Source organism: Alosa sapidissima, chromosome 6 (assembly GCF_018492685.1).
Source record: "Alosa sapidissima isolate fAloSap1 chromosome 6, fAloSap1.pri, whole genome shotgun sequence".
Classification (NCBI taxonomy): Eukaryota; Metazoa; Chordata; class Actinopteri; order Clupeiformes; family Clupeidae; genus Alosa; species Alosa sapidissima.
The window spans coordinates 11619351-11642935 of NC_055962.1; the positions used below are offsets into that span (position 1 = coordinate 11619351).

At 43.1% G+C, this 23585-nt stretch overlaps 1 protein-coding gene across 1 annotated transcript in view; it reads right to left on the bottom strand.

Moving 5' to 3' along the window:
• Positions 1 to 23382, bottom strand: part of rtn1b (reticulon 1b) — a 59106-nt gene extending 35724 nt beyond the window's left edge. Inside the window, 5 exon segments of the mRNA XM_042094221.1 lie at positions 19284 to 19550; positions 20220 to 20416; positions 20579 to 22071; positions 22216 to 22402; positions 23254 to 23382. Coding sequence (XP_041950155.1) covers positions 19284 to 19550; positions 20220 to 20286 — 334 coding nt within the window. The 5' untranslated portion in view covers positions 20287 to 20416; positions 20579 to 22071; positions 22216 to 22402; positions 23254 to 23382.
• Positions 23383 to 23585: the final 203 nt, after the last annotated feature.

Genomic DNA, 23585 nt, shown 5'->3' on the forward strand with positions numbered 1-23585 from the left:
AACAACGCATAACTATCCAAAAATGTTTTATCACCAAATGAACTGTCCACGTTTGTGACAGGCCAGCAGTGGGCTATAGCTGATTGTTTTCTGTGCTAACGTTACCAGTTAGCCATTAGTATTTGTCATAGGCCTACTATGTAGCATTCAGTAGCCTACACTATACTAGCCTTACCATCTTTTTTTGGAATATGAATTTTTGGAACTGGTCTTCCTGCTTTGATCCTAACCTTTGATCCTAATCCTTGTTCCGTCAAAGTGTTAAAAATAGTAATATTAACAGTAATTTATCAGATTAGTAATTCACTTTATATATATTTTATTTTTCTCTGAAATTTTAGGGAGGGTGTTCCTCCCTTTCCTCAATGAAGGAGCCTCCTCTGGTACACACATATACTCACATTCATACACATTCAAATGCAGTGTGTGTGTCTATATGTGGGTCTGCATAGTGTGTGTGTGTGTGTGTGTGTGTGTTTATGTGTGTGAGGGTTGCAGGTGGCCACTCTTGTGTTCTACTTGAGAGCCCTTCAGCATGGTCAGCCAGGGTGTGGCACTGACAGCTTAGGGCAGCAGTGGGTGACGGTCACACACTCCACCCATCCTCCAGACCAACCTCTCTCCTTCTCTCCCTCCTTCCCCTCTCTTTCCTTTTCAACCCTGCCCGTGTATTTCCTTAAATTCTCTCCCTCATACGATTTCTCTCTTCTGAAAGGCTGAAAACACACACACACCAAACAAAAACACAAGCAAACAAACACACAAATGTATGGGCACACATATATACACTCACACTCATCCATCTCTTATTCTTACTCTCTCCCTCCCTCCCTCCCTCCCAGGCAAATGGATCTCTCTCTTTCTCCCTCAGTCTCCCAGGGATAGACATTCTCTCTCTCCTTCTCTCTCTCTGTCTCTCTCCATGTCTCTCTCTCGCATGGTGCTATTTTTGTCTGATGCACGTTTTCTACCGCGCACGTTTGTCTGCAGGTTGACTCACTGCAGTGGTGGCGGTGTCAGACGAGGGCTACGGGAAATTGCTGCTCCCCGTCTGTCGGCGTGCGAGCCAACCCCGCGCTGTGTCTCTCTCCCCGTGGCCGTCCAACCACAGCGAGGCAGAGAGGCAGAGAGGCAGAGAGAGGCTCATGGACCCACTTCCTGCTCGCTCTCTTGCTTCCCCACACACTGCACCGCACCACTGGGACCCCAAACGCAGCAGCGGCTTACAAAACAGCCCCCGACACACACACACACACACACATGCTAACACACACACACAAACACACACACACACACACACCACACACACACACGCAAACACACACATACACATGCAAACACACACGCACACACAAAAAGGGCTGCTAATTGAATGCACGGCAACATTCCCGATTTGTGGCTTCTCGAGTGCACTGACGCTGCATGGCACAGATTGACACACTGACAACACACTGTGTTTCCACACTATCTACAGTCACACATGAAGGATGGCTGTTCTTGTTTCTAGTATGTGTACATCCAAGTCATGACGCTTCCACACTCCGTGGTGTATTTACAGTCACAGGTGAAAAATGGCTGTTCGTGTTCCTTTTTCTAGTATGTGTAAAACCAAGTCATGACGCTTCACTGACACTGAGCATGTGGGCAGTGTGAACGAGCGAGTGAGTGAGCGAGGGAGGGAGGGATATTTTCAGTGTGTTTAACATGTTGTATGTGGCGAGCATTTCGGATTGGCCGGGTGACTGCGCCTCGCCATCTGCCGTGCAAACAACTCCTCCTGCCTCTCTGTATGTTTTCCATGGGTTTACGCATGGAGAGGATTAATATGGAAAAAAAAAAACAATGTGTGTCATTTTCCAGTCATCAATAGTTCACAAAAACAAATCCCAACACAACATAGTTTGTGGACTATGTCTTGGCTATTGCATAATGGCCATCAGCTAAAGTGAGGAATGTATTGGCAGTCATTGTGCATTCTCTGGGCACAAGTGTGAAGACGTCAGCTGGCCGTCCTCGACCAATCGAGAATGAGATTGGAGGGGGGGGGGGGCTACTGCAACACAGACCAGTGAGATTAAACCCGAGATTAACATGCTGCCAGCGGCAGGGATGAGGGGAGAGACGAGGGACACACTGCTGCAATGGGGTCGGCGGAGAGAGAGAGAGAGAGAGAGAGAGAGAGGAAGAGAGAGCGAGGAAGAGAGAGAGAGACAGACAGATAAAGGGACAACAGGGAGAGAACGCACATTCCATTTGCGCTGCTCAAAGACATTCACTTCACTCCACAAAAAGAGTCAATGCAATTTGATTCTGCCAGCGGTTGTCTCACCAGAGAGTGAGGGAGCAAGAAAGTAGGAAAGACAGAAAAGACAGAGAAACAAACAAAAAAAACCCCAGAGATACCTTACCCTAGTGCCTCCTCCACTAGGCTGTTTCTCCATCCCTGCAGTGACCTACATACAGTAGCCTTGGTAAACTGCCTTCTCTGGGGTGGGGTGGGGGGTGGGGGGGGGGTTCTATATTTAACCTTCACTAGCTGGGAAAAAAATCAAACAAACATTGAATGGATTATCTGGTGTTGCTGCAAACTAAAGATGGAAAGGAGGGAGGCAACCTTTCCTCCAACCTCCATCCATCCCATCCTGTGCCCTCCCCATCCCAGCTGTGCTGACGAGAGGCAGCAGTTAGAGCCGGGGCTAACTGAAGGTGTCCTTGGGAGACTGAGAGGGAGGGATGGGGGGAGGGAGGGATGAAATAGCAGAGAAGGGGGCGGCACTGCTGTCCAGCAACAATGCTAGCTGCAGGGCAGGCCGGTGAGGCCGAGCACTCGCAGCCATCTGCTGCTCCATGACCGCAGTGCTGCTGAAGAAGCCAGCTCAGGCTAGCACAAAGAGTAGAGCTATGCTAAACTCTAACAACCCACCAAGTTAGCAGATTGAGTGGAGCTATGCTAAACTCTAACAACCCACCAAGTTAGCAGATTGAGTAAAGCTATGCTAAACGTTAACAATCCACCAAGCTGTTACTTAGCTAGACAAGCAAATAACTAAAATGCTAACATGACACAAAAGACAATGTTATTTTACCACCTAGCCATGTCATGTCATGAAACTGACAATCCATCAATGTTTTAGCTAACCAACCACTACCGAAGGTAGGAATCCTTAGCTTATCTACAACAATGACATGAAAATGTTCTATGACATTTTAGCCATACACATACATATAGCCTATGTGGGGACATTGATCAAGATTAATCGCTTAGTAGTATCTCCTGAGCCAGGCTGGTGGCATATTTGTTCTAAGTGGTTGTGACACCCACACGCTCCAGGTAAGTGCAGCAGAGGTGGGTGTGACGTGGCACTTATCACTGCCAATGTGACTCCACCATTAAGTGACTACCAATGGAAACGCCAGATGGTGAGGACTTGTTTCGCATGTGTGTGGGCATACATACAAATTTATGTTTATGTTTTTTTTTTTTTTGGTGCATAGGTTATGTATGCATGTAGTTCTGTGTTTGTGAATATGTGTGTGTGTGTGTGTGTGTGTGTGTGTGTGTGTGTGTGTGTGTGTGTGTGTTTGATCCTCCTCCACACACACTTAAGCCCACATTTCAGATTGTTATCGTATTGACCTAAACAAGTGATACATGAGTCATTCCTGTGTAAGGTGACCTTGTGTGGTAGATGAGCCAATGTGAGTGAGTGCCTTTTACTAACCTCCCATCTCCACACATTTTCACCTGGCCCAGAGAGAAAGAAATTAGAAAGAGAGAGAGAGAGAAGCAAGCTGTCAAGCTGATCGGTATTCACCACACACCTGCACCCAAAGTCATGGCTGCTGAATCAATAGCTGTATGTGTGAAGTCCATGAAAGCAATTGTCACACCCCGACTATCACTCCCAAAGCCTTCACACACAAAATTGGACTGAATCACTACTGTGTTGCTTTACAGGAAGAGAACAGGGTAAAAAAGGGCTGGTTGCTATATATCCTTCCACTGCCCAAAATACCTCACAGTCCTCATAACCAAGAAACCAAGAGTTACAAACAAGTGTTTGTAAGTTATGCTGCTACATGAGTTCAATAAAAGGACTTAAGCTTAATTGTCCTACAAAAAATACATCTAGCGGGCAGCAAATGTTCTGGCACTGACATCAACTGCACACATTTACAATGCATCACACACATGTAAGAAACACAACACAATGAACTTTGAATGCTTTATCAATAGCTAATAGCCAGCTCTTTAAGCAGTCCCATCCAAATTGATTTCCCTAGCCGTGCCAATCAGTTAGGCCCAATGTTTATGATAATACATAATCATAGCTTTTGCCATCATGTCACTATTTTGTGGCATTGACTTTTTCTTTCAATGGCCAAGCCATCCATTTAATCAATTGAGTGACATACAAGCCATAGATTAACACACCCAGTTACTTACCTAAATAATGACTCCTGCACTAAAACACTGGAAAAGTACTAGGAAGTCATTTTGCTTTTGTATTGGTTGTAATTACGATGTGAATAACTAGAAAAAGTATTTCACTATGACTATTTGTGTGGTGTACAAATACACTTTGTACATTAAATAACTCAAGCCTCTCCATCCACAATTACATGCAGTGTACAGTAGTTATATAGGCCTACAGTATACGGTATAAAACCTTGTGTTAAGGTTCTTTATACTGAGAGCAGAGGTGTGGGGCAGACAGTGTTTAACCCAATGAAATTATTTTCATCCAAGGAGGTTGATCTACTTAGCTTCAGCTACTGTATCTACTCACTGTTTGACTAAATAACAAATCACAGCAGCATCATAGTTTCTGGTTAAATATTCAACCTAAATGAATCATAATATTTTGAATAATTTGCATTGGGCCTTGTCTTAAAAGCACACATGGCCTATGAGCCTATCTGACGAGCAGGCAGGCAGATGACCATATAAGGGATAATGTATAGAACGCCGGTCATTATCGGAAAATAAGTCCCGACAGGGCAAACAGGACCCTGACCCACCAGCGGAGGGGTCTTGCTTCGTACTGAAGGGACACGGCTACTTGCCAAAACACAAAAATAAACTCCACATGATATGTCTCTTTACATTTATTTGTTACCGTTTCATCGTGGCTTTTACTGAGAACAATAGTTTGGAACAAACGCTGAACTTGAATTAAACATTTTTTAGAACACAGCTGATTAACTGTCTGCTTTCACTTTTGAATGAAGTTCCATTGCAAGAATTGACTGGACTACTTGCGGAGTGATATGAAAGACTTTACTAAGAAGCACAAAATCCATTTTCCTTGACAGCCCATTCAAGTGAATGAAGCATTCTGCAGCATTATAGAGAGCCATGTAATAAATAGGATCATCTTAGGCTGAGGTGTTTTTTTTTTTGTGAGAACCCAGGGTAAGAATTTTGATCCAGGGGATCCCCTTAGCTACAACGGTAGTGGCAGCCTTGTGTAGACATCTCAATCTTGAGAGGTTTAAAGGTTTTATGCTGGCCTGGGGGGTACACAACTTTTGGGGCTGCCAGCCTGCGTAGGAAACCATCTGTGAACTGACAGTAAGCCATTTACTTCAACCCAGATTATCCTTCTTAACACGCTCCAACTTTAACTCTGAGGCGACAGATTCCTACCCAGTCTCTGGGCGGTTACCTCGATACAGAGGCTCCGCAACGGCCATCAGCATGGACAGTAGTGAGGAATGTGGTAATACAAAAAGAGATGTGATGACAGTGATGGACCTCCATTCATTAAGTGCACACATATACACAATGCAGCCTTGAAGTAGTGCAGAGGCAAAAGGGTAATCAGTTCTGTGGAGCCTACAGTCTACTCATACATTTAGGTCCATACAGTAAGTATTTGGACAGTGATGCACTTGTTTTTTATAATTATGTCTCTGTACACCACAAGAAATGATGTGAAATGAAGCAGTCAAGATGAGCTTGAAGTGTACGCTTCAAGCTGTAATCTAAGGGGTTGTACAAAAAACAACAACAACAAAAAAGAGCAATTTTATACAGTAAATGATCGTTGAGGCTCAAAAGTAATTGAACCAACAAACATAACTATAATTATATTTTTATTACTATAATTTTGCAATCTATACCGGTAGACAACACCAGGTGCTGGGTTTCCTCCCAAGAGATGCTTTCCTAGGCCTTTACTGCTGCCTGCATTAGTGGCTGCTTGTTTCTGGGTCTTTTAAGTATATATACTCTTTTGATCCCGTGAGGGAAATTTGGTCTCTGCATTTATCCCAATCCTTAGCCTTCAGTTTTGTTTTCGGTAAGTGAAAAGCATGCTCAGTTGGGTTGAGGTTAGGTGACCGACTTTGCCATTCTGGGCCCAGTTTCCCGATAACAACGGAGACACGCTCTTACGAGGGTTTTCTACGATTCATCTTACGATCGTTTGTTTGGTTTTTCCGACTGTTTCCCGAACATGCTCGTAGCGTGAACGCGCGTGCACTGCTCTTAAGATGCTCTTAAGGGGAGCTGTCCACGTTAATAGTTCTAAAATATACTCTAATTTGATGGTGATGTCAGGTGACTGCACGTCACAGCTATAGGCCTACCGTTTAAACTTCGGATCCACACATTAATTCAATACGAAAATAGAAACACTTTGACATCTGCAGGTAAGCATCCCAAGTAGGTTAGGTAGGCTATATATAAACACAAGACATACATAATTGTAATTATTTAAAGGAAAATTCCGGTATTTAGCACTTTGAGTCCCTTTTCTGGTTTGTTTTGGATGAACTAGAATGGTTCACCGAAATTGGTCCTGTCTCGACTTTTCTGACTCGTTTTGAATCGCCTTTGACTAGTCAGAGTGGCTGCCTACAGGCATGCTGAAACATGTCCTAAAACAACCCTTAACGTTCGTTTTCAAAACTGTGCAACTCACCGAGTGGTTAGTGCTAAATACTGGAATTTTCCTTTAAGAACTGGTACCCTAATGCAGCTGTTCTCAAATGGGGGTACGCGTACCCCTGGGGTACGTGAGATTTTAAAATATACATATATTTAAAAAGTAGAATCCATGCAAAAATATGTTAAAAACAATTATTTAATAAATATTTCAGGAAAATATAAGTTCATAAAATTAATTTGATATTTCAGTAGGCTATTCAATTTTATTGTTTCATTGATGGTTCGACCCAACCTGTCACATGCCACCGTCATAATTAATAAATTAGTCACTGATGGCACAGTGCTCTGTTTTAAGTATTTTTTTCTCAAGTAAACTTGGCTGAAAAAATATTTCACAGGGGGTACATCACTGAAAAAAGGTTGAGAACCACTGCCCTAATGAATTATATAGTGGATTTATATTCAGGAGACATTGAACCTTCAAAATATCATGTATAACAACTTTTCCCCTCAAATGGCTTCATCCAATGTGTACGTGTCAAATTTGGAAATTTGTGCATATTAGCGCATATTTCAGTAGATTAAGCCTCATTTGCATATTTAAACATTACATTTCAGAAAATTTGTAATACAAAAAATACTTCTCTTAATGCAAGTGATAAACTGGAAAAGTTTTGTGGTGATACATACAAGTTTAAAATGTTACCCTATCTACCAGTATTTTTCTCACCTGAGTGCAAGGCATCTATTTTTGAATGAAAATTCCGAGAAACTGGGGACCTAAAAAAAATTTTATATGGTGGATTTGTATTAAGGACAATTTGAACTGTCTAAAAATGCTGTATAACAACTTTTCCTCAAAAATGCCTCCAGGGTTACAGAATCCTGAAATCTGGTCCTGACTAAAACAAACCAGAAAAGGGACTTAAAGTGCTAAATACCGGAATTTTCCTTTAAGATTAGATTGTTGCACCATGCAATAATTTTTCGCGGTGTCACTTAAGAACACGTTTGAAGATAAGAAAGAAATCGAGGGAGACAGTGAGAAAATGTGTAGGCTTAGATTTTGATGCAGTAGCCTACAGACTAAACACATGTTCCTTTCTCTGCTTTTACCTCATAGGCCTAATAAAATATAACCTTCACTTAGCAAAGATAATGGCAAACTATTCTGGCAACGTCTCGTTTCATAACTTGATTGCATTTTTGTCCGCTTTTCATCACATTATCATGACCATTAAATGTAGGCTATACTATTTTACACGCTAAAATCTGATTCATCACAGGTAAACACAATAAAGAATGGGAATGTAAATTGGATTATGTATTCTAAGTTGTAATTCCTCTGTATGTCCTGTTGGTGACCTCAGTGAGAAGTACTGTTAAGACGCTCTTAGCCGGTAACGAGAACTCTGGAGCACTCGTAGATCTACGAGTATTTTCACAACGCTCTTAAGCTACGATGGTTTTGGGAAACAGTCGGCAAATCTTAAGACGTTCGTAAGAGGGACTATACGACGCTGTTAGGCTTAAGATGCTTTCGGGGAACTGGGCCCTGGAATATTCATGTTCTTTGCCTTGACGAACCCTTTTGCTGTATATTTTGGCACTGTACCATCAATGCTGCAGCATTTGGTTGAATCTGAACAGAGAGTGTAGCCTTATACACATCAGAATCTGGCCCACCCCTTCTATCAGCAGTTAGCCTACATCATCAACAAACACCAGTGACACTGGTTCATTGGCAGCCATACATGTCAATACTATAACTAACTCCACCATGTTTGGTATTCAGTTTTCATTATGTTCTGCACACTTTTCTCTTCCCATCATTCTGATGCCTAGCTGGAGATTCCAGCTATATTCCAGCAATTAGATAACACTATACAACCAATGTTAACTGACTGATTCCAGACTTTGATGCAATTGGATAACACTACGACTGTCATCTGTTTAGCTCGCCTCTGGCCTGCCTATATCAGATACACAGATATGATTGGTTCCCCGCGATGCAAGGGGCAAAAGTTACTTGCATCATTACTCGTAGCCAGAGTCTCTCGCTGAGCAAATGCTTCCCCGAGAACTCTGGATTCCCAGGGTATCTGATGCCGTCCCTGAGTCTCATCCAATACTACCTGTCTGACATACTCAGAAAGTATACACTACAAATGCTTATCCCACAAACACAGTTACACACAAACACAGTCACACACATACAGTATGCTAAGAGGTTTAGTCGTAAGTTAGGAGAAGCTGGCACAGGGACTCAGGCAAGGGCCAGGCATTGTGTAAGAGACAGGGTTTAGCAGTGTTAATCACTCAAGTCTAAGAGAATTAGGTGGGCATTAAGACGATCCATGAGTAAAGTTAATACCTAAGATGCAGAATGAAAACATGGTGTTTTCTTTCAAGTCAGATAGCCTAAGTACTTGATGGACAAATTTTTAAATTAAATAAACACTGCAACAGTTTGGGGAAATGAGTTTAATTTGCCATCTACCCCAGAGTTAGATGAGAAGATACCCTTCTCTTTTTGTGTGTGCAATTATGCAGAGCTAGGCTGACACTGTCAGACAGTATTATTGCACACACAGAGAAGAGAAGGGCATGTATCCTCATATCTAACTCTGGATTAGACAGAAAATAGGCTAATTTCCCCAAATGCCTGTGTCTTCCTTCAAAGAAAATAGGAGTAATGAGTGACTGAAAAATGGATTCACTGTTGGGCAACCATTATTCTAACAGAGAGGATGATGATATTTAACATTACTTCATAATATTTAATGACATTATTTAATAATATTCAACAATTTACTGAAAAACTGAGGACTTGTGTTGTACCAGTGTTCTGTTGTGGGACTACTGCTGACACTTTTGTTTTGTTTCCTTCAGTAACATAGACAATAAAAAATAGGCATCTCTGACCGAGACCGGAGGTTACGGATGTAGACTGGAAGACAGAGGCTGATAACATGTCAAACATGCACAGACACACACACACACACACTAACAGCATGCCATCAGTGCAAGTGCGGAAGGGAGAAAGGGCTGATATGGGCGCCGTCTTGCTTGCATCCACTTTCTACCGTGGTGGAGTGGGGGTGGATGGTGGAGGGGTGGGAGGCACATCCTGATAAACACTCAGCTGAAGGGCTGAGTGAGGCTGCAAGTCCCTGGAGGACTGACCAAAACGCGAAACATGGCACAGCACTGCACAGCACAGCGCAGCATCAAATTCACTTCACAACACGGCATGGCATATGTTGTGGTCCATCAGTGAAAGGTAGAGAGGGTCGGAAGTGTTTCGGGGTGGGAGGAGATGGGAAAGAGTTGTCATTGATCGGGGGAGGAGGGGGGGGAGGAGGGAGTGTAGCTCCTCTTTCTCTCCGAGTGCATGAGCACAGAGCAGTGGTGTCACAAAGGTAGCTTTTGCCGGAGGTGAGGAGAACAAAAGCTTCTTAAACAGCCATTGTTTTCCTCTCCCACCACCATCATTCCTTTCCATTCCATGTAGCATGAAAAGATAAGCTATCGCACAAAGACCCAAAGATGTTGAATGGCGTGGAGTGGGAATGGGGTTTCTTTTAACTGCTGGAGGGGTGCTGAAATGCTGACATGTCAAGGCTGTGCTAAAGGCTGTGCTAAATTGGATTGTTTGAGAAGTGGTGGAATATTATGTGGAATATGAGAGGGGAGGATAATGAGAATGAGAGAGAGAGAGAGAGAGAAAGGGAGGGAGAGAGGAGAGAGGGGGGTTGTAGACAGACAGACACAAACAGACAAAGATAGAAAGGAAGCAAGAGGGAGAGTGAATGGAAGTGTCTGAGTGAGAGAGAGAGAGAGAGAGAGAGAGAGAGAGAGAGAGGAAGATAGGAAGGAAGCAAGAGACTGAGAGAGGAAAAACGAGTGAAAGACATAGATAGACAGAGATATAGTGAGAAACCGACAGAGAGAGAGAGACAGAGAGAGAGAGAGGAGAGGAGAGAGAGAGAGAGAGAGAGAGAGAGAGAGAGAGAGACAGAGAGAGAGAGAGAGAGAGAGAGAGGTCCTGTGAAAAGGACGGTGGCAGAGAAGGAGCTTCCTTCCTCGGTGTTATTTTTGGATGCTGTAATGCCTCCCCTCACAGGGAAATTCACTCCAAGAGACGCCAGTGCCTTCGCTTTCACCCTCAGAGAAAGTGTGATTGCTTTTCAAAGAGAGGAACAGACAAGACAGTGAGTGAGAAAGAAAGACGGACAAGAGAGAGAGAGGGAGAGAGAGTAGAAAGAGAGAGAGAGAGTGGGAGAGACCCACAATGCTGGCGTCGGCACTTTAGAAGTGAAACACGGTCTTCCCTTTCAGAGGCTGCTGCCTGGCAGCTTCTGTTAGTGGATGCGCGTGGCGTGGGACATGAGAGTATGCGGCGGTGACGGCAGACTCTCTCAGGCTCCGTCAAACTCATTCAAGTGGAGAGGCTGCTTGATGTCTGTCCTCCGCTAGGCCCCACTGCTGGCTCGCCGGGGGTGTAGGGGGTGTAGGGGGTTACCACCACTGACTGACTATGACAAGAGGAGATGGAGGATGGATACCCACAGCAGCTAAGAGTGTGAGAGAGAGAGGGGGGGGGGGGACTGTGCTAAGCCACAAATCCAGACACACAAACAATCCATATGGGAGGAAAGGCCTTGTTGGTAATGGTGGTGGAGGTGGGGGGGGGGGGGGGGGGGGGGGTGGGTAGTAGCTGTTTATGATTAGGACATACAGATGTTGCCAGAGGGTCAGCGAGAGGCTGGTGGCTACTTCCGAGAGATCTGGATTCCAGTTTTAGCTCTCAAGACATCAAGACAGAGCAGTAGCAACAGCAGGGGGCCATGGTCAACTGTAATTCCTTCCAGTTTCACAAATGTAAACACAAACACATACACATATAAACACAGAAAATGAGAAACATGCACAGAAACATTCCCTCTGTGTATTCCATCATTCAGTGACGTCACAACTAGGCTAATGTGCTAACCTGCCGATGACCTTGCCTACATAAACAAAGAAATTAAGCATATTTTTGGTCTTGGGCCTAAAATAGCAGTGACCCATCCCCCACAGGCAGATAGATAGGAAAGTGTTACAAAAAGGAGTTGTAGTCTGTTAATCCACTCAATTCCACTAGAGATTTGTAGTTCAAGAGGGGAAATATCCATAAGACCCAGTGCTGTCTTTCTTTCCATGTAGGCTACAATATTTTTGCATCCTCTCCAGCCTGATCCTGACTACCGACCTCATAAATACAGACAGACACATTTCATTTCTAAAGGTAAGGTATTTGGTATTGGACATCAGTACCTGTCCAACAGTAAATAAAACCCAGGGCTGTTTACAAATTGTACAATGAGAATGAATGAATGAGATACAATAGAATTGATCGAAGAATCTAAGCTTTAATTCCATTCATTGTGATGCTAAAATGTATCAAAACTCTGCTGTTCTCTAGAGAAGATGCTAAAAACAAGGTGACAAGATCAAGAAAATAAAGGTTGCATTTTGAGGTGACGAGAGAGGCTTGTTTTTCTTCACCCATTGAGCCTGACGCAGGCATTTTAAGTCTCTCTCTCTCTCTCTCTCTCTCTCTCTCTCTATCCCTCTTTCTCTATCTCTTCCTTTCTTTCACTCTCTCTCTCTCCCTGTGGAGAGTTGTTGTTTGCAAGGCAAAAATAACGAGCCGCCAAACAGCTAGCAAGGATGGCTGCTAGCGCTCCCCTCGTGTTGTGCTTGCTCACTCAGCCAAACGGCGGAGCCGAGCGCTGGGCTAATTACGGGTGTCCGCTAATGAGTCTGCTCAGTGGTGCTCCTCGTCGGCTCTCTAATTTTAATTTGGGGCTCGGAGAGAGAGTGGTGTGATCCCCGGCTTGCTAGATTGTGCGCTAGCCAACAAAATAGACAGAAACGTGCTCCGCCCCGTTTCTGTGCAGCTCCCAATCCACTGACCTCAAATTTGCTCCCCCTCTCTCTTTGTCTCCCCTTCTCTCTCTCTCTCTCCCTCTCTCTGTCTCCCCTTCTCTCTTTCTCTATGTCGATTTAGGTGTTATCCAGTAGCTTAACAAGAATGTAGCGTTTATGTTCTGTGAAATGATCAATGGGCAAAGCATTGGCATAAGTGACCCTTTGGGCAAGACCCCAGAAAGGCTGTCCAAGGGACAGCAATAGAATGAATAGGGTTGCTGTACAGAATGAATCAAGTAGATAGAAAACTTAGGGATAAAAAACAACGCAATCTACCAAATCCTGTTAGTTAATATTACAATATCAAGTTACTAAACATTCACAGACACGGAAAGCAAAACTTCTGACTCTGTGTCAGATTTCATGTCATCAGTCAATGGCCATATTCACAAGTTATACCGAGTCATCAGTCAGTGAGCATACTCGCATTCTCACACAAATGTGTAATGTGTAATGTGTCATAAGCTCATAATATAGGCTGTACTTGTCTGTATACCGATGCATACTAAGCACACAACAGTCAATAGCCTATGTCCCAAGAGTGGGAGGTATAGCTCAATAGGATGCCGTCACAAAGTACACATTCATTCCTAGTATGGCCTCCTCAATCCGTGGTGATGAATACAAAACAGCAAAGTGGACCCCCCCCCCCCCCCCCGCAAAAAAAAAAAAAAAAAAACTGCTGAAATACAAAGGGACTTCCTTTGCATGCATACGTCAGGTAGCGTCTTTGGAATGCCGTGCTTTATGTCCGAGAAGGTGGGGTTGTCTGGGGGTGGGAGGTGGGGTGGGGGGGTCACTAACTGACAAGCCTCCACCATTCCATGGGTTGGGTTGTTTTCAAAGTACAGTGACTCAAGGGCGCCTGCTGAGGTAACCTGGGCATTGTCTCAGAGATAGCCTAGCACTGAAAAGAAGGAAACAGCGCTAACAATGCCTGCCTTGGTGGGGCTATTTTTGCAAGGCACAGCCCAGCCAGCATTGTTTATAAGAGCTGAATATTAATTGGATCGGCTTCAGTAGCTTGCGTCTCTCCAGAGGATTCTTAGGGGGGTGAGGCTCTGTAAACAGTGCTTCTAAACTCACCGTGTGAAAGAGGAGTTTCTGATTCTCCTTCTGACACATACAAGTCAAAACACTCGGCTTTGGGGGCTTTGTGGATGCCTAATGAAGATGGTCTTCATTAGAGTAAACAATTTACAAAGAAGATGAATGATTTGCACAGTGATGCATGAACAGTGGACCTGAGCTCTGCTGTTTAAACTGGTTAAAGTGACATGAAAAAAATATTCCGCATCAACAAAGTCACGGTCACTGTGAAAAGACCCAACTGTAAACTACTTCCACCTCATGACTAGGGCATGTAAGAGTCCTCCCCCTCAACCCTGTCTCTCATCCTCCCCCTCTACCCAGCTCTGCCAACTTAGGCAGAGAGGTGCCCCTTTACAGCTGGGTTAAGCTTTGGTCCTCTAATAAAGGATTTGTTTACCGCTTCAGTTGCTTTTTGTAATTTAGGGTGGTTAGGCATTTGGCTTTTTAAAGTGCCACTGAAACAATGATGTTCACTGTTAATAGCACTATACATAAATAAGTACATCTAACATTGAACTGAGCAAGCTAATCAATTAACAACCTTTGATCCTCCTAAACCAAGAGACTAAGCAGATGTGGTGAAACTGAGCTAAGGCAACTCCACTGCCATTAATTCTGTCTTTTAGCTCTCCTCTTGACAGGCCTGACAAGGCATTTCTTACTCCAAGTGCTAAATTATTCATCCAGAGAGCACACCATCCGCCCTTCACCCTCAACAACCTACCCACACACCTTTCACTGAGGAGTGAATGCGACCCTGCATCAGTCAGTCAGTCAATACCAACTGATTTCCTGCTAACGCTCACTCGCTAAGCTAAGCTGAGCCAGATGGGCTGTTTTGGGGCACCATGGAAACAGTCCACTACGCATCCTTCCAAGCCAATCAGGCTAATAAAGGCAAACTACACTGGCTCTGGCTGCGATCTCGCTGCTACCGCTGTCCATCAGTGTATCTCAGTGAAGAGAGATAGGGGGCAATGAGGTTGGCGTGCTGCTAGCAACCTAGTACTTGTCAGTCAGCGTAATCCCCTTGACAGAGTGGCAAAGCTGGCATTCTGGGATCAACTTCACAGCTGTCTGTCACCCATTCTAACCCCTGACAGAGATTTCTCAAGTCTCATGCTGCGTTGCCAGGTGAAGTAGAGAGAGAGAGAGATACACACAAGAGAGTTAGCATAGCATAGCACATCTTACCCTATCTTGAAAGTGTAGTCTGTGATTCTACTACAAAATACTTTGTCCTGTTCACTAAATTGCACCACTCCTGCATGTGTTTCAAAGAATGTATCAATGAATTTAATGAATATTAATATTCAATCATTTATGGTGCTTGAACAAAGTCCACGTTCTGATTAAACAGCCAAAGGCCTATTCAATAGTTCTAGTCAATCAACATATCACATCAGGGAGCACAGAAGGATGTGGTGTAATCTGGCAGCGGAATTGAAATGCCAGCCGTTATCAACTGTACACCACTACATTTTCTAACTGCCAGCAAGTCTTAGCAGTGATGGCTGCTTAGAGAGTCATCATCACTTGACAACTTGTGTGGTTATGCCCCCCCCCCCCCCCTTTCCCCCAAAATAGATGCCTGTTTTCAGTTTGCTGGCCCCTACGCTCGCTAGGATAAAGAAATCACCCGGGTGGAGAGAGACAAGATGGAAAACGTCCCTTTCAAAACGCACTCTCATGAATATTTGATCACTAATGTGCTTCGATTCAAACCCATATTCTATGACTCTCCCACTAGGGACAGAACAAGACCCTGATAACGAGGAAAACAAAATCACTTTTTAAAGGAGAATGCAAATAGCATGTATATTTCATGAGCTGATGATGATGTGCGTGGTCTGTGTTGACATTCAGTTGTGCTGAGCGAACAGCTGCAGTTGCTCTCTGAAAGACCACTTCAGTGAACCTTGAAAACAAAGTGTTGTGTCAGTAGAATGGCACAGCAAAGTGACATATTGTGTGTCTGAAGCGGCGATGGAGGACACAGAAGACTGACATGGTATACTCTAACAGACAGCCTAACTGATATTTGAGAACCTTTAACACAATAGTATGTTCTGATTTCAGACGTTCGTTTACACATTCAGGTCCATTTTTAAACTGATCTCTATGGGTCTAATCAAACTGCTAATGACCAGAGAGGGCAATGACGTGATTAGTTCAATTGAATCTGGACTGGTTTTTTTATATTCAATTAGGAAATTGATGTCAGCCAAAGAGCCAATGGAACTCAAGGCTTGATTGGATGCCCAGATTAAGAGCAAAGCCTCTATCAGTAGAGCGCTTGTTGTAACTCTTGTTGTACTCTTATGTGGCTCAATATGAGTCTTGCAACTCTAATGTGGCTCAATATGAGACCACAAACCCAAACAATCAAATTTACCTATGCCATGATAACAGCCCAGATGATTTTATTTGGCTTGGACCCGAGCCAAGACATAGAAAACAACAGTTCTTTGTCTCGGTGGTAATCTGTGGCTTCAGCATGTTGGGTCCCTGGACCCTGGTCATGGTCTAACAAAGTTACAGAGGTTAGCTATTATCTTACAGATAGTCTTTTTTTTCCATATCTGAATAGCGTCAAGCCACTGTTGAACCTTTTTCAGCTATTTACTGTATTTTGTATTGGTAAGACGTCACTTTTCACAGTCTGTGTGCTACCTGTTCATTTTGCTTATGACCTTGAAGTCACTAACATCCATCTGAAGAGGAAGATGCACAGCCTGCATTTTTAAGTATGGCGGTGACAGAGGGCAAGGCAAGAAGTCTAAATTGGAAAACCTAAACATGACCACAATTGATTTGAACTGACCTTGGTTTCTTATTTCAATCATGTGAAGGATTCTGCCTGGAAATAATAGGTTGAGAGACATTGATTCTACTGCCACTGGGATGGCCATAAAGCAACATACCCTTCATTTTGATTCAAAAAGAACAAAAGATTCCAAGAAACCTCACCTTATCAATGTGCGCCACTTGGCAATAGGTTATAATTAGCCTACTTATTGGGTTAACAAAATACTCACTTCAGACGATGATGCACAGAAAGAAATGACATTCATTACTGTAATGAACTGCCTACTTGTAACTTAGCCTAACTGTAACAACAATGAGTATTAGTCTACACTTTATTTGATTTTACATATGCTAACAATGTTCTCCTCCCAGCGGTGCAAAACTGACAATAATGTGAAGACAAATAACAATTTGAACTGCTATGTGCAAAAACTTGCCAACAAGGACTGTGGCCATTTGAGTTTTGCCACAACCTAATGCCAGACATCATGTTCTCATTAAATTGTCCGAACCACAGAACAGACAGAGATTTGACTGAAAATACACACTGCCATAGAGACGCACAAGGCAAGAGAGAAAGAGAGACAGGCAGACAGCACACACACACACACACACACACACACAGACTGAGAAAGAGACAAAGGTCCGTGTTTAGCCTACATCGCCAAGGAGCAGCAATGTTGTGGTTAGACGTCACTGATCTACTAGTTACTATCATGACTTGGTAACTTGATGACATGACAGCTCGACGCCTAGGGAAAAACTGTACTCCACATCCACTCTCAGACAGTGAAACATAAATATCTGTAGACTAAGCAAATGCACTGTGGTTCTGATGACAGAGCCACACTGATGCCTTTGTGTAGCCCACGGCTGGAATGTAATCATGTAAGCAAGAGGGCCACCTATATTTCCATCATGATTCAGACTTTGTTGACAGTCGCCATTGTGGCTGACATTCTGCTGAAGATGACTGTGCTGCTCTACAGTACGACATGGTTATCATTACAGTATTACACTGGATGCAAGCCAAAGACCTTTTTTGCACATTAAGAAATCACCAGACAATTTTCAATTTTGAGGTGAATCCCTTTTCCTCTGTTACTCCCCCTCTTAGAGTCTGTGACACCAGGGTTATTCACATCGTCACATCCTGTCACTGAGGCTAGTGGGACATACAGTACAAGTCTCAGTGGGGCTATTTTCCATCTCCTCAATTGAGAAAATCTGAGAAACACTTGGGTAAAAGAAAATGGCCGAAAGGTGACAAGACACATTTTCCTTATCACACACACCCCCACCCCCCTCCCCAAATAAAGTAAATAGAGTATCTAAAGTAGGCCAATACAGCTGTAATATCCATGCGTTCATTGTCTCCATATTGACAAATACGGTAAGCCAACGCTAAAATTAATTATACTAGGGGAAAAAAGCTTTAACGTCAGAGCATGTTCCCTTGACTACAATCATCTGAACGTTGGCTACACTGTCATGGTGTTGCTTATGCCCTGACTTCCTTTCGCATGAGTTCCTTGACGCAACAAAGAATTTATGGGAAATAGAAACACCACCCTAAATATGGTGTTACCTTATTAAAATGTTTAACTCCCACTTGCAACTGAACACACCCGGTCAACTCTGTTTTGAACTACAAAACTTATCATACATAACTTGATAAATATGTCTGGTAAGCTACAGCTTGCTCGCAACGTCTAGGAAAGGATGCTTTGTCTCCAATTAGTAGCCCTAAAAGGCATGCCCTTATCGTGAATTCTATCAGCCTAACACGGAAACATAATTTAGTCCCCTGACCCATTGGAGCGCTCAAGACACCCCAATACCCCACCCCCTATCCTCCAGGATACAGAATGTGCCAAACGAGACTGTTACATAAATGCATTCTTTAGGCAGAGCTAACCGGACAAACTCACTAGTCACACCGTATGCACGTTTATTTACCCATTTAAAGAAACACGACTAGACACACTGTCAGCGAAGAATGGAGCAATTATGACAACAGGCTACAATAATAACATACAACTTTGTATTCAAACATCCAGATACGTAGCAGATACTGTACACCCCAAAGCCGGCGGCTTGGTAAAATCTCTTGTCATTTCACAGTAGCAAAGGCTATGTCTGACGTTCTGTGCAAATGGCCACCGGATTCCACTTACTGTATGACGTTCCATCTATGGAACGTCTATTTATTTCACCCCCATCTAGGATGTTTCAACATTAAAACATTGCTACAAAACACCTGCATGTAAATTCCACGGTCAGTAAAAGATGGTGTTAGCGCGGAAGAAGTTAGTTACCATGTCAACTTACCCAGGTTGTCCATGCACCTTACTTTATCGAAGTCTGATCGACCAGGCCACTTTGTTTGGGTGGCTAACAATTTCAAGCTAACAGGCGAGGCAGGATGCTATTCTCATAGGACAACTCATCAGAGTCGACATTAGGCATTGCTTGCTTTAGGATGCGTTGGGCCTTAGATTGCCCGGATTACCTGTAGATGCAGTTTCCATGACAACAGGGAGCGGTTGCCGGTTGCTCTCGGGATGGTGCGAGAACTGTTTCTGCTCACTTGTCTCGTCCTCCCAGTCCTTCATTCGCTGCACATCCAAGTCGTCGAACTGGGCCGCGTTGCTCCCAAAGCGATCAATCTTCTCGAAATCGTCCCCGAACCACCCCGCCTCCGAACTTGGCTCCTCACTCGGCTTCACTGACATTCTTGTCGAATGCTCGACAGTGCGCGACGCACCCCAAACTAAATCTGATCAAAGGAAAAGAATCGCAGTGAAATTATTGAAGAAACGCTGACCACAATTCAGAGCTATTGTCACACTGTCACAAGTGTTATCGGCAGCGTTGGCTGAGCTCTCCAGCAGAGCCTCACGCATGTGGAAATGGCTTGTTTCGTTCAGTTTTTCGATGCTGACGTCATCGTGTCTGTGGCTTGTGGTGGGCAAGGATTTAGGATGGATAGAAACACTCTGTTAACTGTTTGTAGTGAGGCTGTCCATTCATTCTGCTGAGGATTGTGCTACTGAGTTACAGAACTCATCCAGTGATAATTACCCACAGTTCTTGCATGTATAACTAGGCTATAAAGTAACAACACCAACAATAATAAATGGCTTAATGTTTCTTCAATATTTACTACCTTGCCTAAATACATAGAGGGACAGTAGGCTAGCCAATTACTTGAACTTGCATCAACACATTGATAGTTTAAAAACAAAAATGTATAACAAAATACAAAAACACTAAATACAATACCCTAATGTTCATGAATGAGGGATATTATTTTTTACCACACATACATTATGTAGCCTAGTTAGTAAATTTGCTCATGGCTCGATCACTTTTAAATAAAAACCAATAAGATTATATTTAAGACAAGAGGGTTAGCCTAAGCACTCTTAGAGGTCTATAGACTTACTGGTAAACAGATAACTGGCGCCACCCCGTGGTTCATTAAAGTAGAAACATTCTATTTTCTCCAGCATTTGGGATTAAACCATGCAAAATGGCTGCCAGTTCAGATGGGTTGTTGCTTCACAGTGTAGGTAAGCAAGGTAATGGGGAAACTTTTCATGTCACGTAGGCGAGTCTAGAAATGCATATTTACATTACATCCTGGAAAGGATAGGGTTGGGGCAGGGTGTGGGGGTTTAGATTATGATTAAAAGAGCAATAACAGGAGTGCAATAGACACATGGAAAGTGTATCAAAACAATTTGGCCAGAATTTTTGCTGCTATGTTACAGATTATAGATGAAGATAAGCCTGTACACCTACCAGTGATGGTAGGCCACTTATAGGCCTACAGGTTGATGGATGAGCTGTGACACCCCAGCATCTTGCAGCGGGAATGTGACTAGACATTATGCTTCTGTTTGGAATCCAGTTGACTATATCTGAGAAAGATGTTTCTCACTAGCTGAAAAATGGTTCTATATCTCTCCTGAGCATAGAGCAGGTCAACAATTCCATGACAATTATCTATGAATGTAACCTAAATGAGTGAGGAAAGCAAGGTCAGAAGTTAAACATTACATCCCCTGTGTGTATAGGCTACTGCCATATCATATGTTTAGGGTGCCATCCTTCCAAACAACCGGGCTCACTGATCATTTGTGCATGTAGAACCCAACAATGAAATACATTGATGGGAGGTTATCACATTTTTTGGTTATTTTTGCAGAACCCACTAATGTAAATATTTCCCACTATTGTAATGCTACCAATAACTGGGGACCAAGCCGAAGAGCTAAGTAGGCATCCATAATGTTATTAATTTAGCTACTGGGGGCCAAGCAGCAAATCTCCTTCCTCTTCTTCCTTGGTCCTACCTTTTCTTTCTCTGTCAACATTCATCTTTCTGTCGCTATCCCTCTGCTGACAGCAAGAATGCAGGCTACAAAACTGCTGCACTAACTAAACGTGGTGTGAAGGTGTACGATGACTTTGCTTACAGATTGGCGTCAAATCATGCTCTAACAACAACCATGCGTTATCTTATATAGGTCAACACTGGTAGCCTTCAAGCAAGCAAAACGATGCTTTGAAAACATTTGTTTTGCTGGAAATGCAAGGGGGTAGCAACAGGACAACAGTACAGAGACTAGGAAGACTATATCTGCTATCTACTACATCTCTCAATATACAATAATAAACATCTTATTTATTAATTCATCTAATTTATGTGTTCTAGCTGCCTGAGAGGCCACATGCTCCACCCTACCTGTAGAACATGTTCCATATCTGTTGTATGAGAGCTGTATGAGGGCATAAAACCCTGAAATTGGGTAGCCAAATGAGGGAGGCATGGTCCATTCTTAGAAGAAATAGCTGCCCATACAGGTAAGTACGGAAGTGATGGCTGCCAAGAACCACTGCCAGCAATTGTAAAACAATATTTCCGTTTAGTTACAGTTAGCGGCTTGTTTTTAACTATGACAACAAGCACACATTTTCTGTTAGGCTACTGTAGGGCTGGGTGATATGGACCAAAATTCATATCCCGGTATGTTTAGGCCGAATGGCATATATATACATATATATGCCATTCGAATGGCATATATATACGATATATGTTGGTAGTTTATAGTCCCTGCATTTTTAAACTTTTAGGGCACTGCTAAAGGATTCTTGTAATGAACTTTGTTTCTGGACAGAGGCCGACACAGGCTGCGAGAGCTTGGAGGCTACAGCAGTAGAGTAGAGTGAGCAGTAGAGAAAGCTTTGTGCCTGTCTGGACGCTGTCTGGGGCAGCAGAGAAAGTTTTGTGCCTGTATGGATGCAGAGAGGAGCAAACGGCTGTAATAAATAGCAGTCGTAACACAACATCAAAAGATATCATATACAGGTATGCCGGTATTGTTTCAACTACATATCTCTAAAATATATCATTATAACTCGTCACACCGACATACAGTGGCAGTTGGTGAGAGCGAAGTCGGATGAGGCAGGAATCTCTGGTGGTGTCTCTCGTATTGAGCTAAACAGGTGTGGGTACAGTCCTCAACCTGGCTGAAGACTTAATTTTTTTTTTCTTCTAGTGGTTGGGCATTGTTTCGGATGGTGATGGCCTAGGTCATCGTTTCCCAACCGTAGGGTCACCTGAAATTCAAATGGGGTCACCTGAGATACTGGTGTACAAAGAAAGCACTAATACCGAGTTGTTCTATGCCCAAAAAGCAAAAGTTGCCATATTGTATGGAATTTACTAAGCTGTCACTTCATGAGATAGCTACAGAGTAGGCCTAGTAGTTCTACTAATCCACTTTAAAAAAAAAATACTTGACCTATTTACTGCGCATAGACTAGGGCTATGACTTAATACCCTAGTCCAGCAGATTGGGAAGTGGATGTTGTGAAAATGAAAATACGATATTAGAAAGGCAAACTGTCATGGTTTTGGGACTTTTGCCGGCCTCTGGTGGTCATTTGTTATAACCAGTGTTACTTTTAAAAAGTAGTGTTTGCTTGTTATTCGTTACTTCACAAAAAAGTAACCGGTTGTACTTACTTACCCTCTATGGAAAGTAACTTTTTACGTTACTCGTTACTTTTATGTTGCTCGACTTTGGGCAGAACCAAATATCTGTTCCTAATTGTGTAGGCCTAAATAAAGTTCTACTATGGAGGACATAACAGGTATTTCTTTTGTGCTCCTTATTATAAAAAAAATCCACAAACAGAGCACTTGACAAGAAAACATTGGGCTTATAGGCTTCAACATCACCACTAATGCACTATGAAACAATATCAAATAACATTGCCTCGATACATCTTGGGCATAGGTGAACACAAAATATATGAGGGCTTATTTTATAGCCTAGTGCAAATCGTATCAATATATGCTGGCAGTTGAGTTAAAGGCAGTGGACAAAATCAGGGCACAGTGTAGGCTACAACTAACACTCACATTCCTCCCCTTAGTTTCAACGAGTTTGAAGTAATGTGAATACCTCCATCCCTCAGAAGTTAGCGTTGGCTGCGTCTCGCTTGCTATGATTGCACTCCATGCTACCAGCCTCCATCTGTCACGTAGGCTGCTGTGTGGAGCTCGTGCCCATTGTGCAAGCGCGCAGCTAAGAAAGCAGTGTCGCTGTCAAATCTGTCCCTGGGAAAAGTAACGTTGCACCGATATGAAAAAGGAACTACGTTACCAAATTTTCAGTAGTAGCGCGTTACACTACTTTTTACTCGAAAAAGTAGTTACAAAGTAATGCCTTACACAAAACACTGGTTATAACACATGTTATGTAATGTATCTTTGTTAGCCTCAATTCCATGTTAC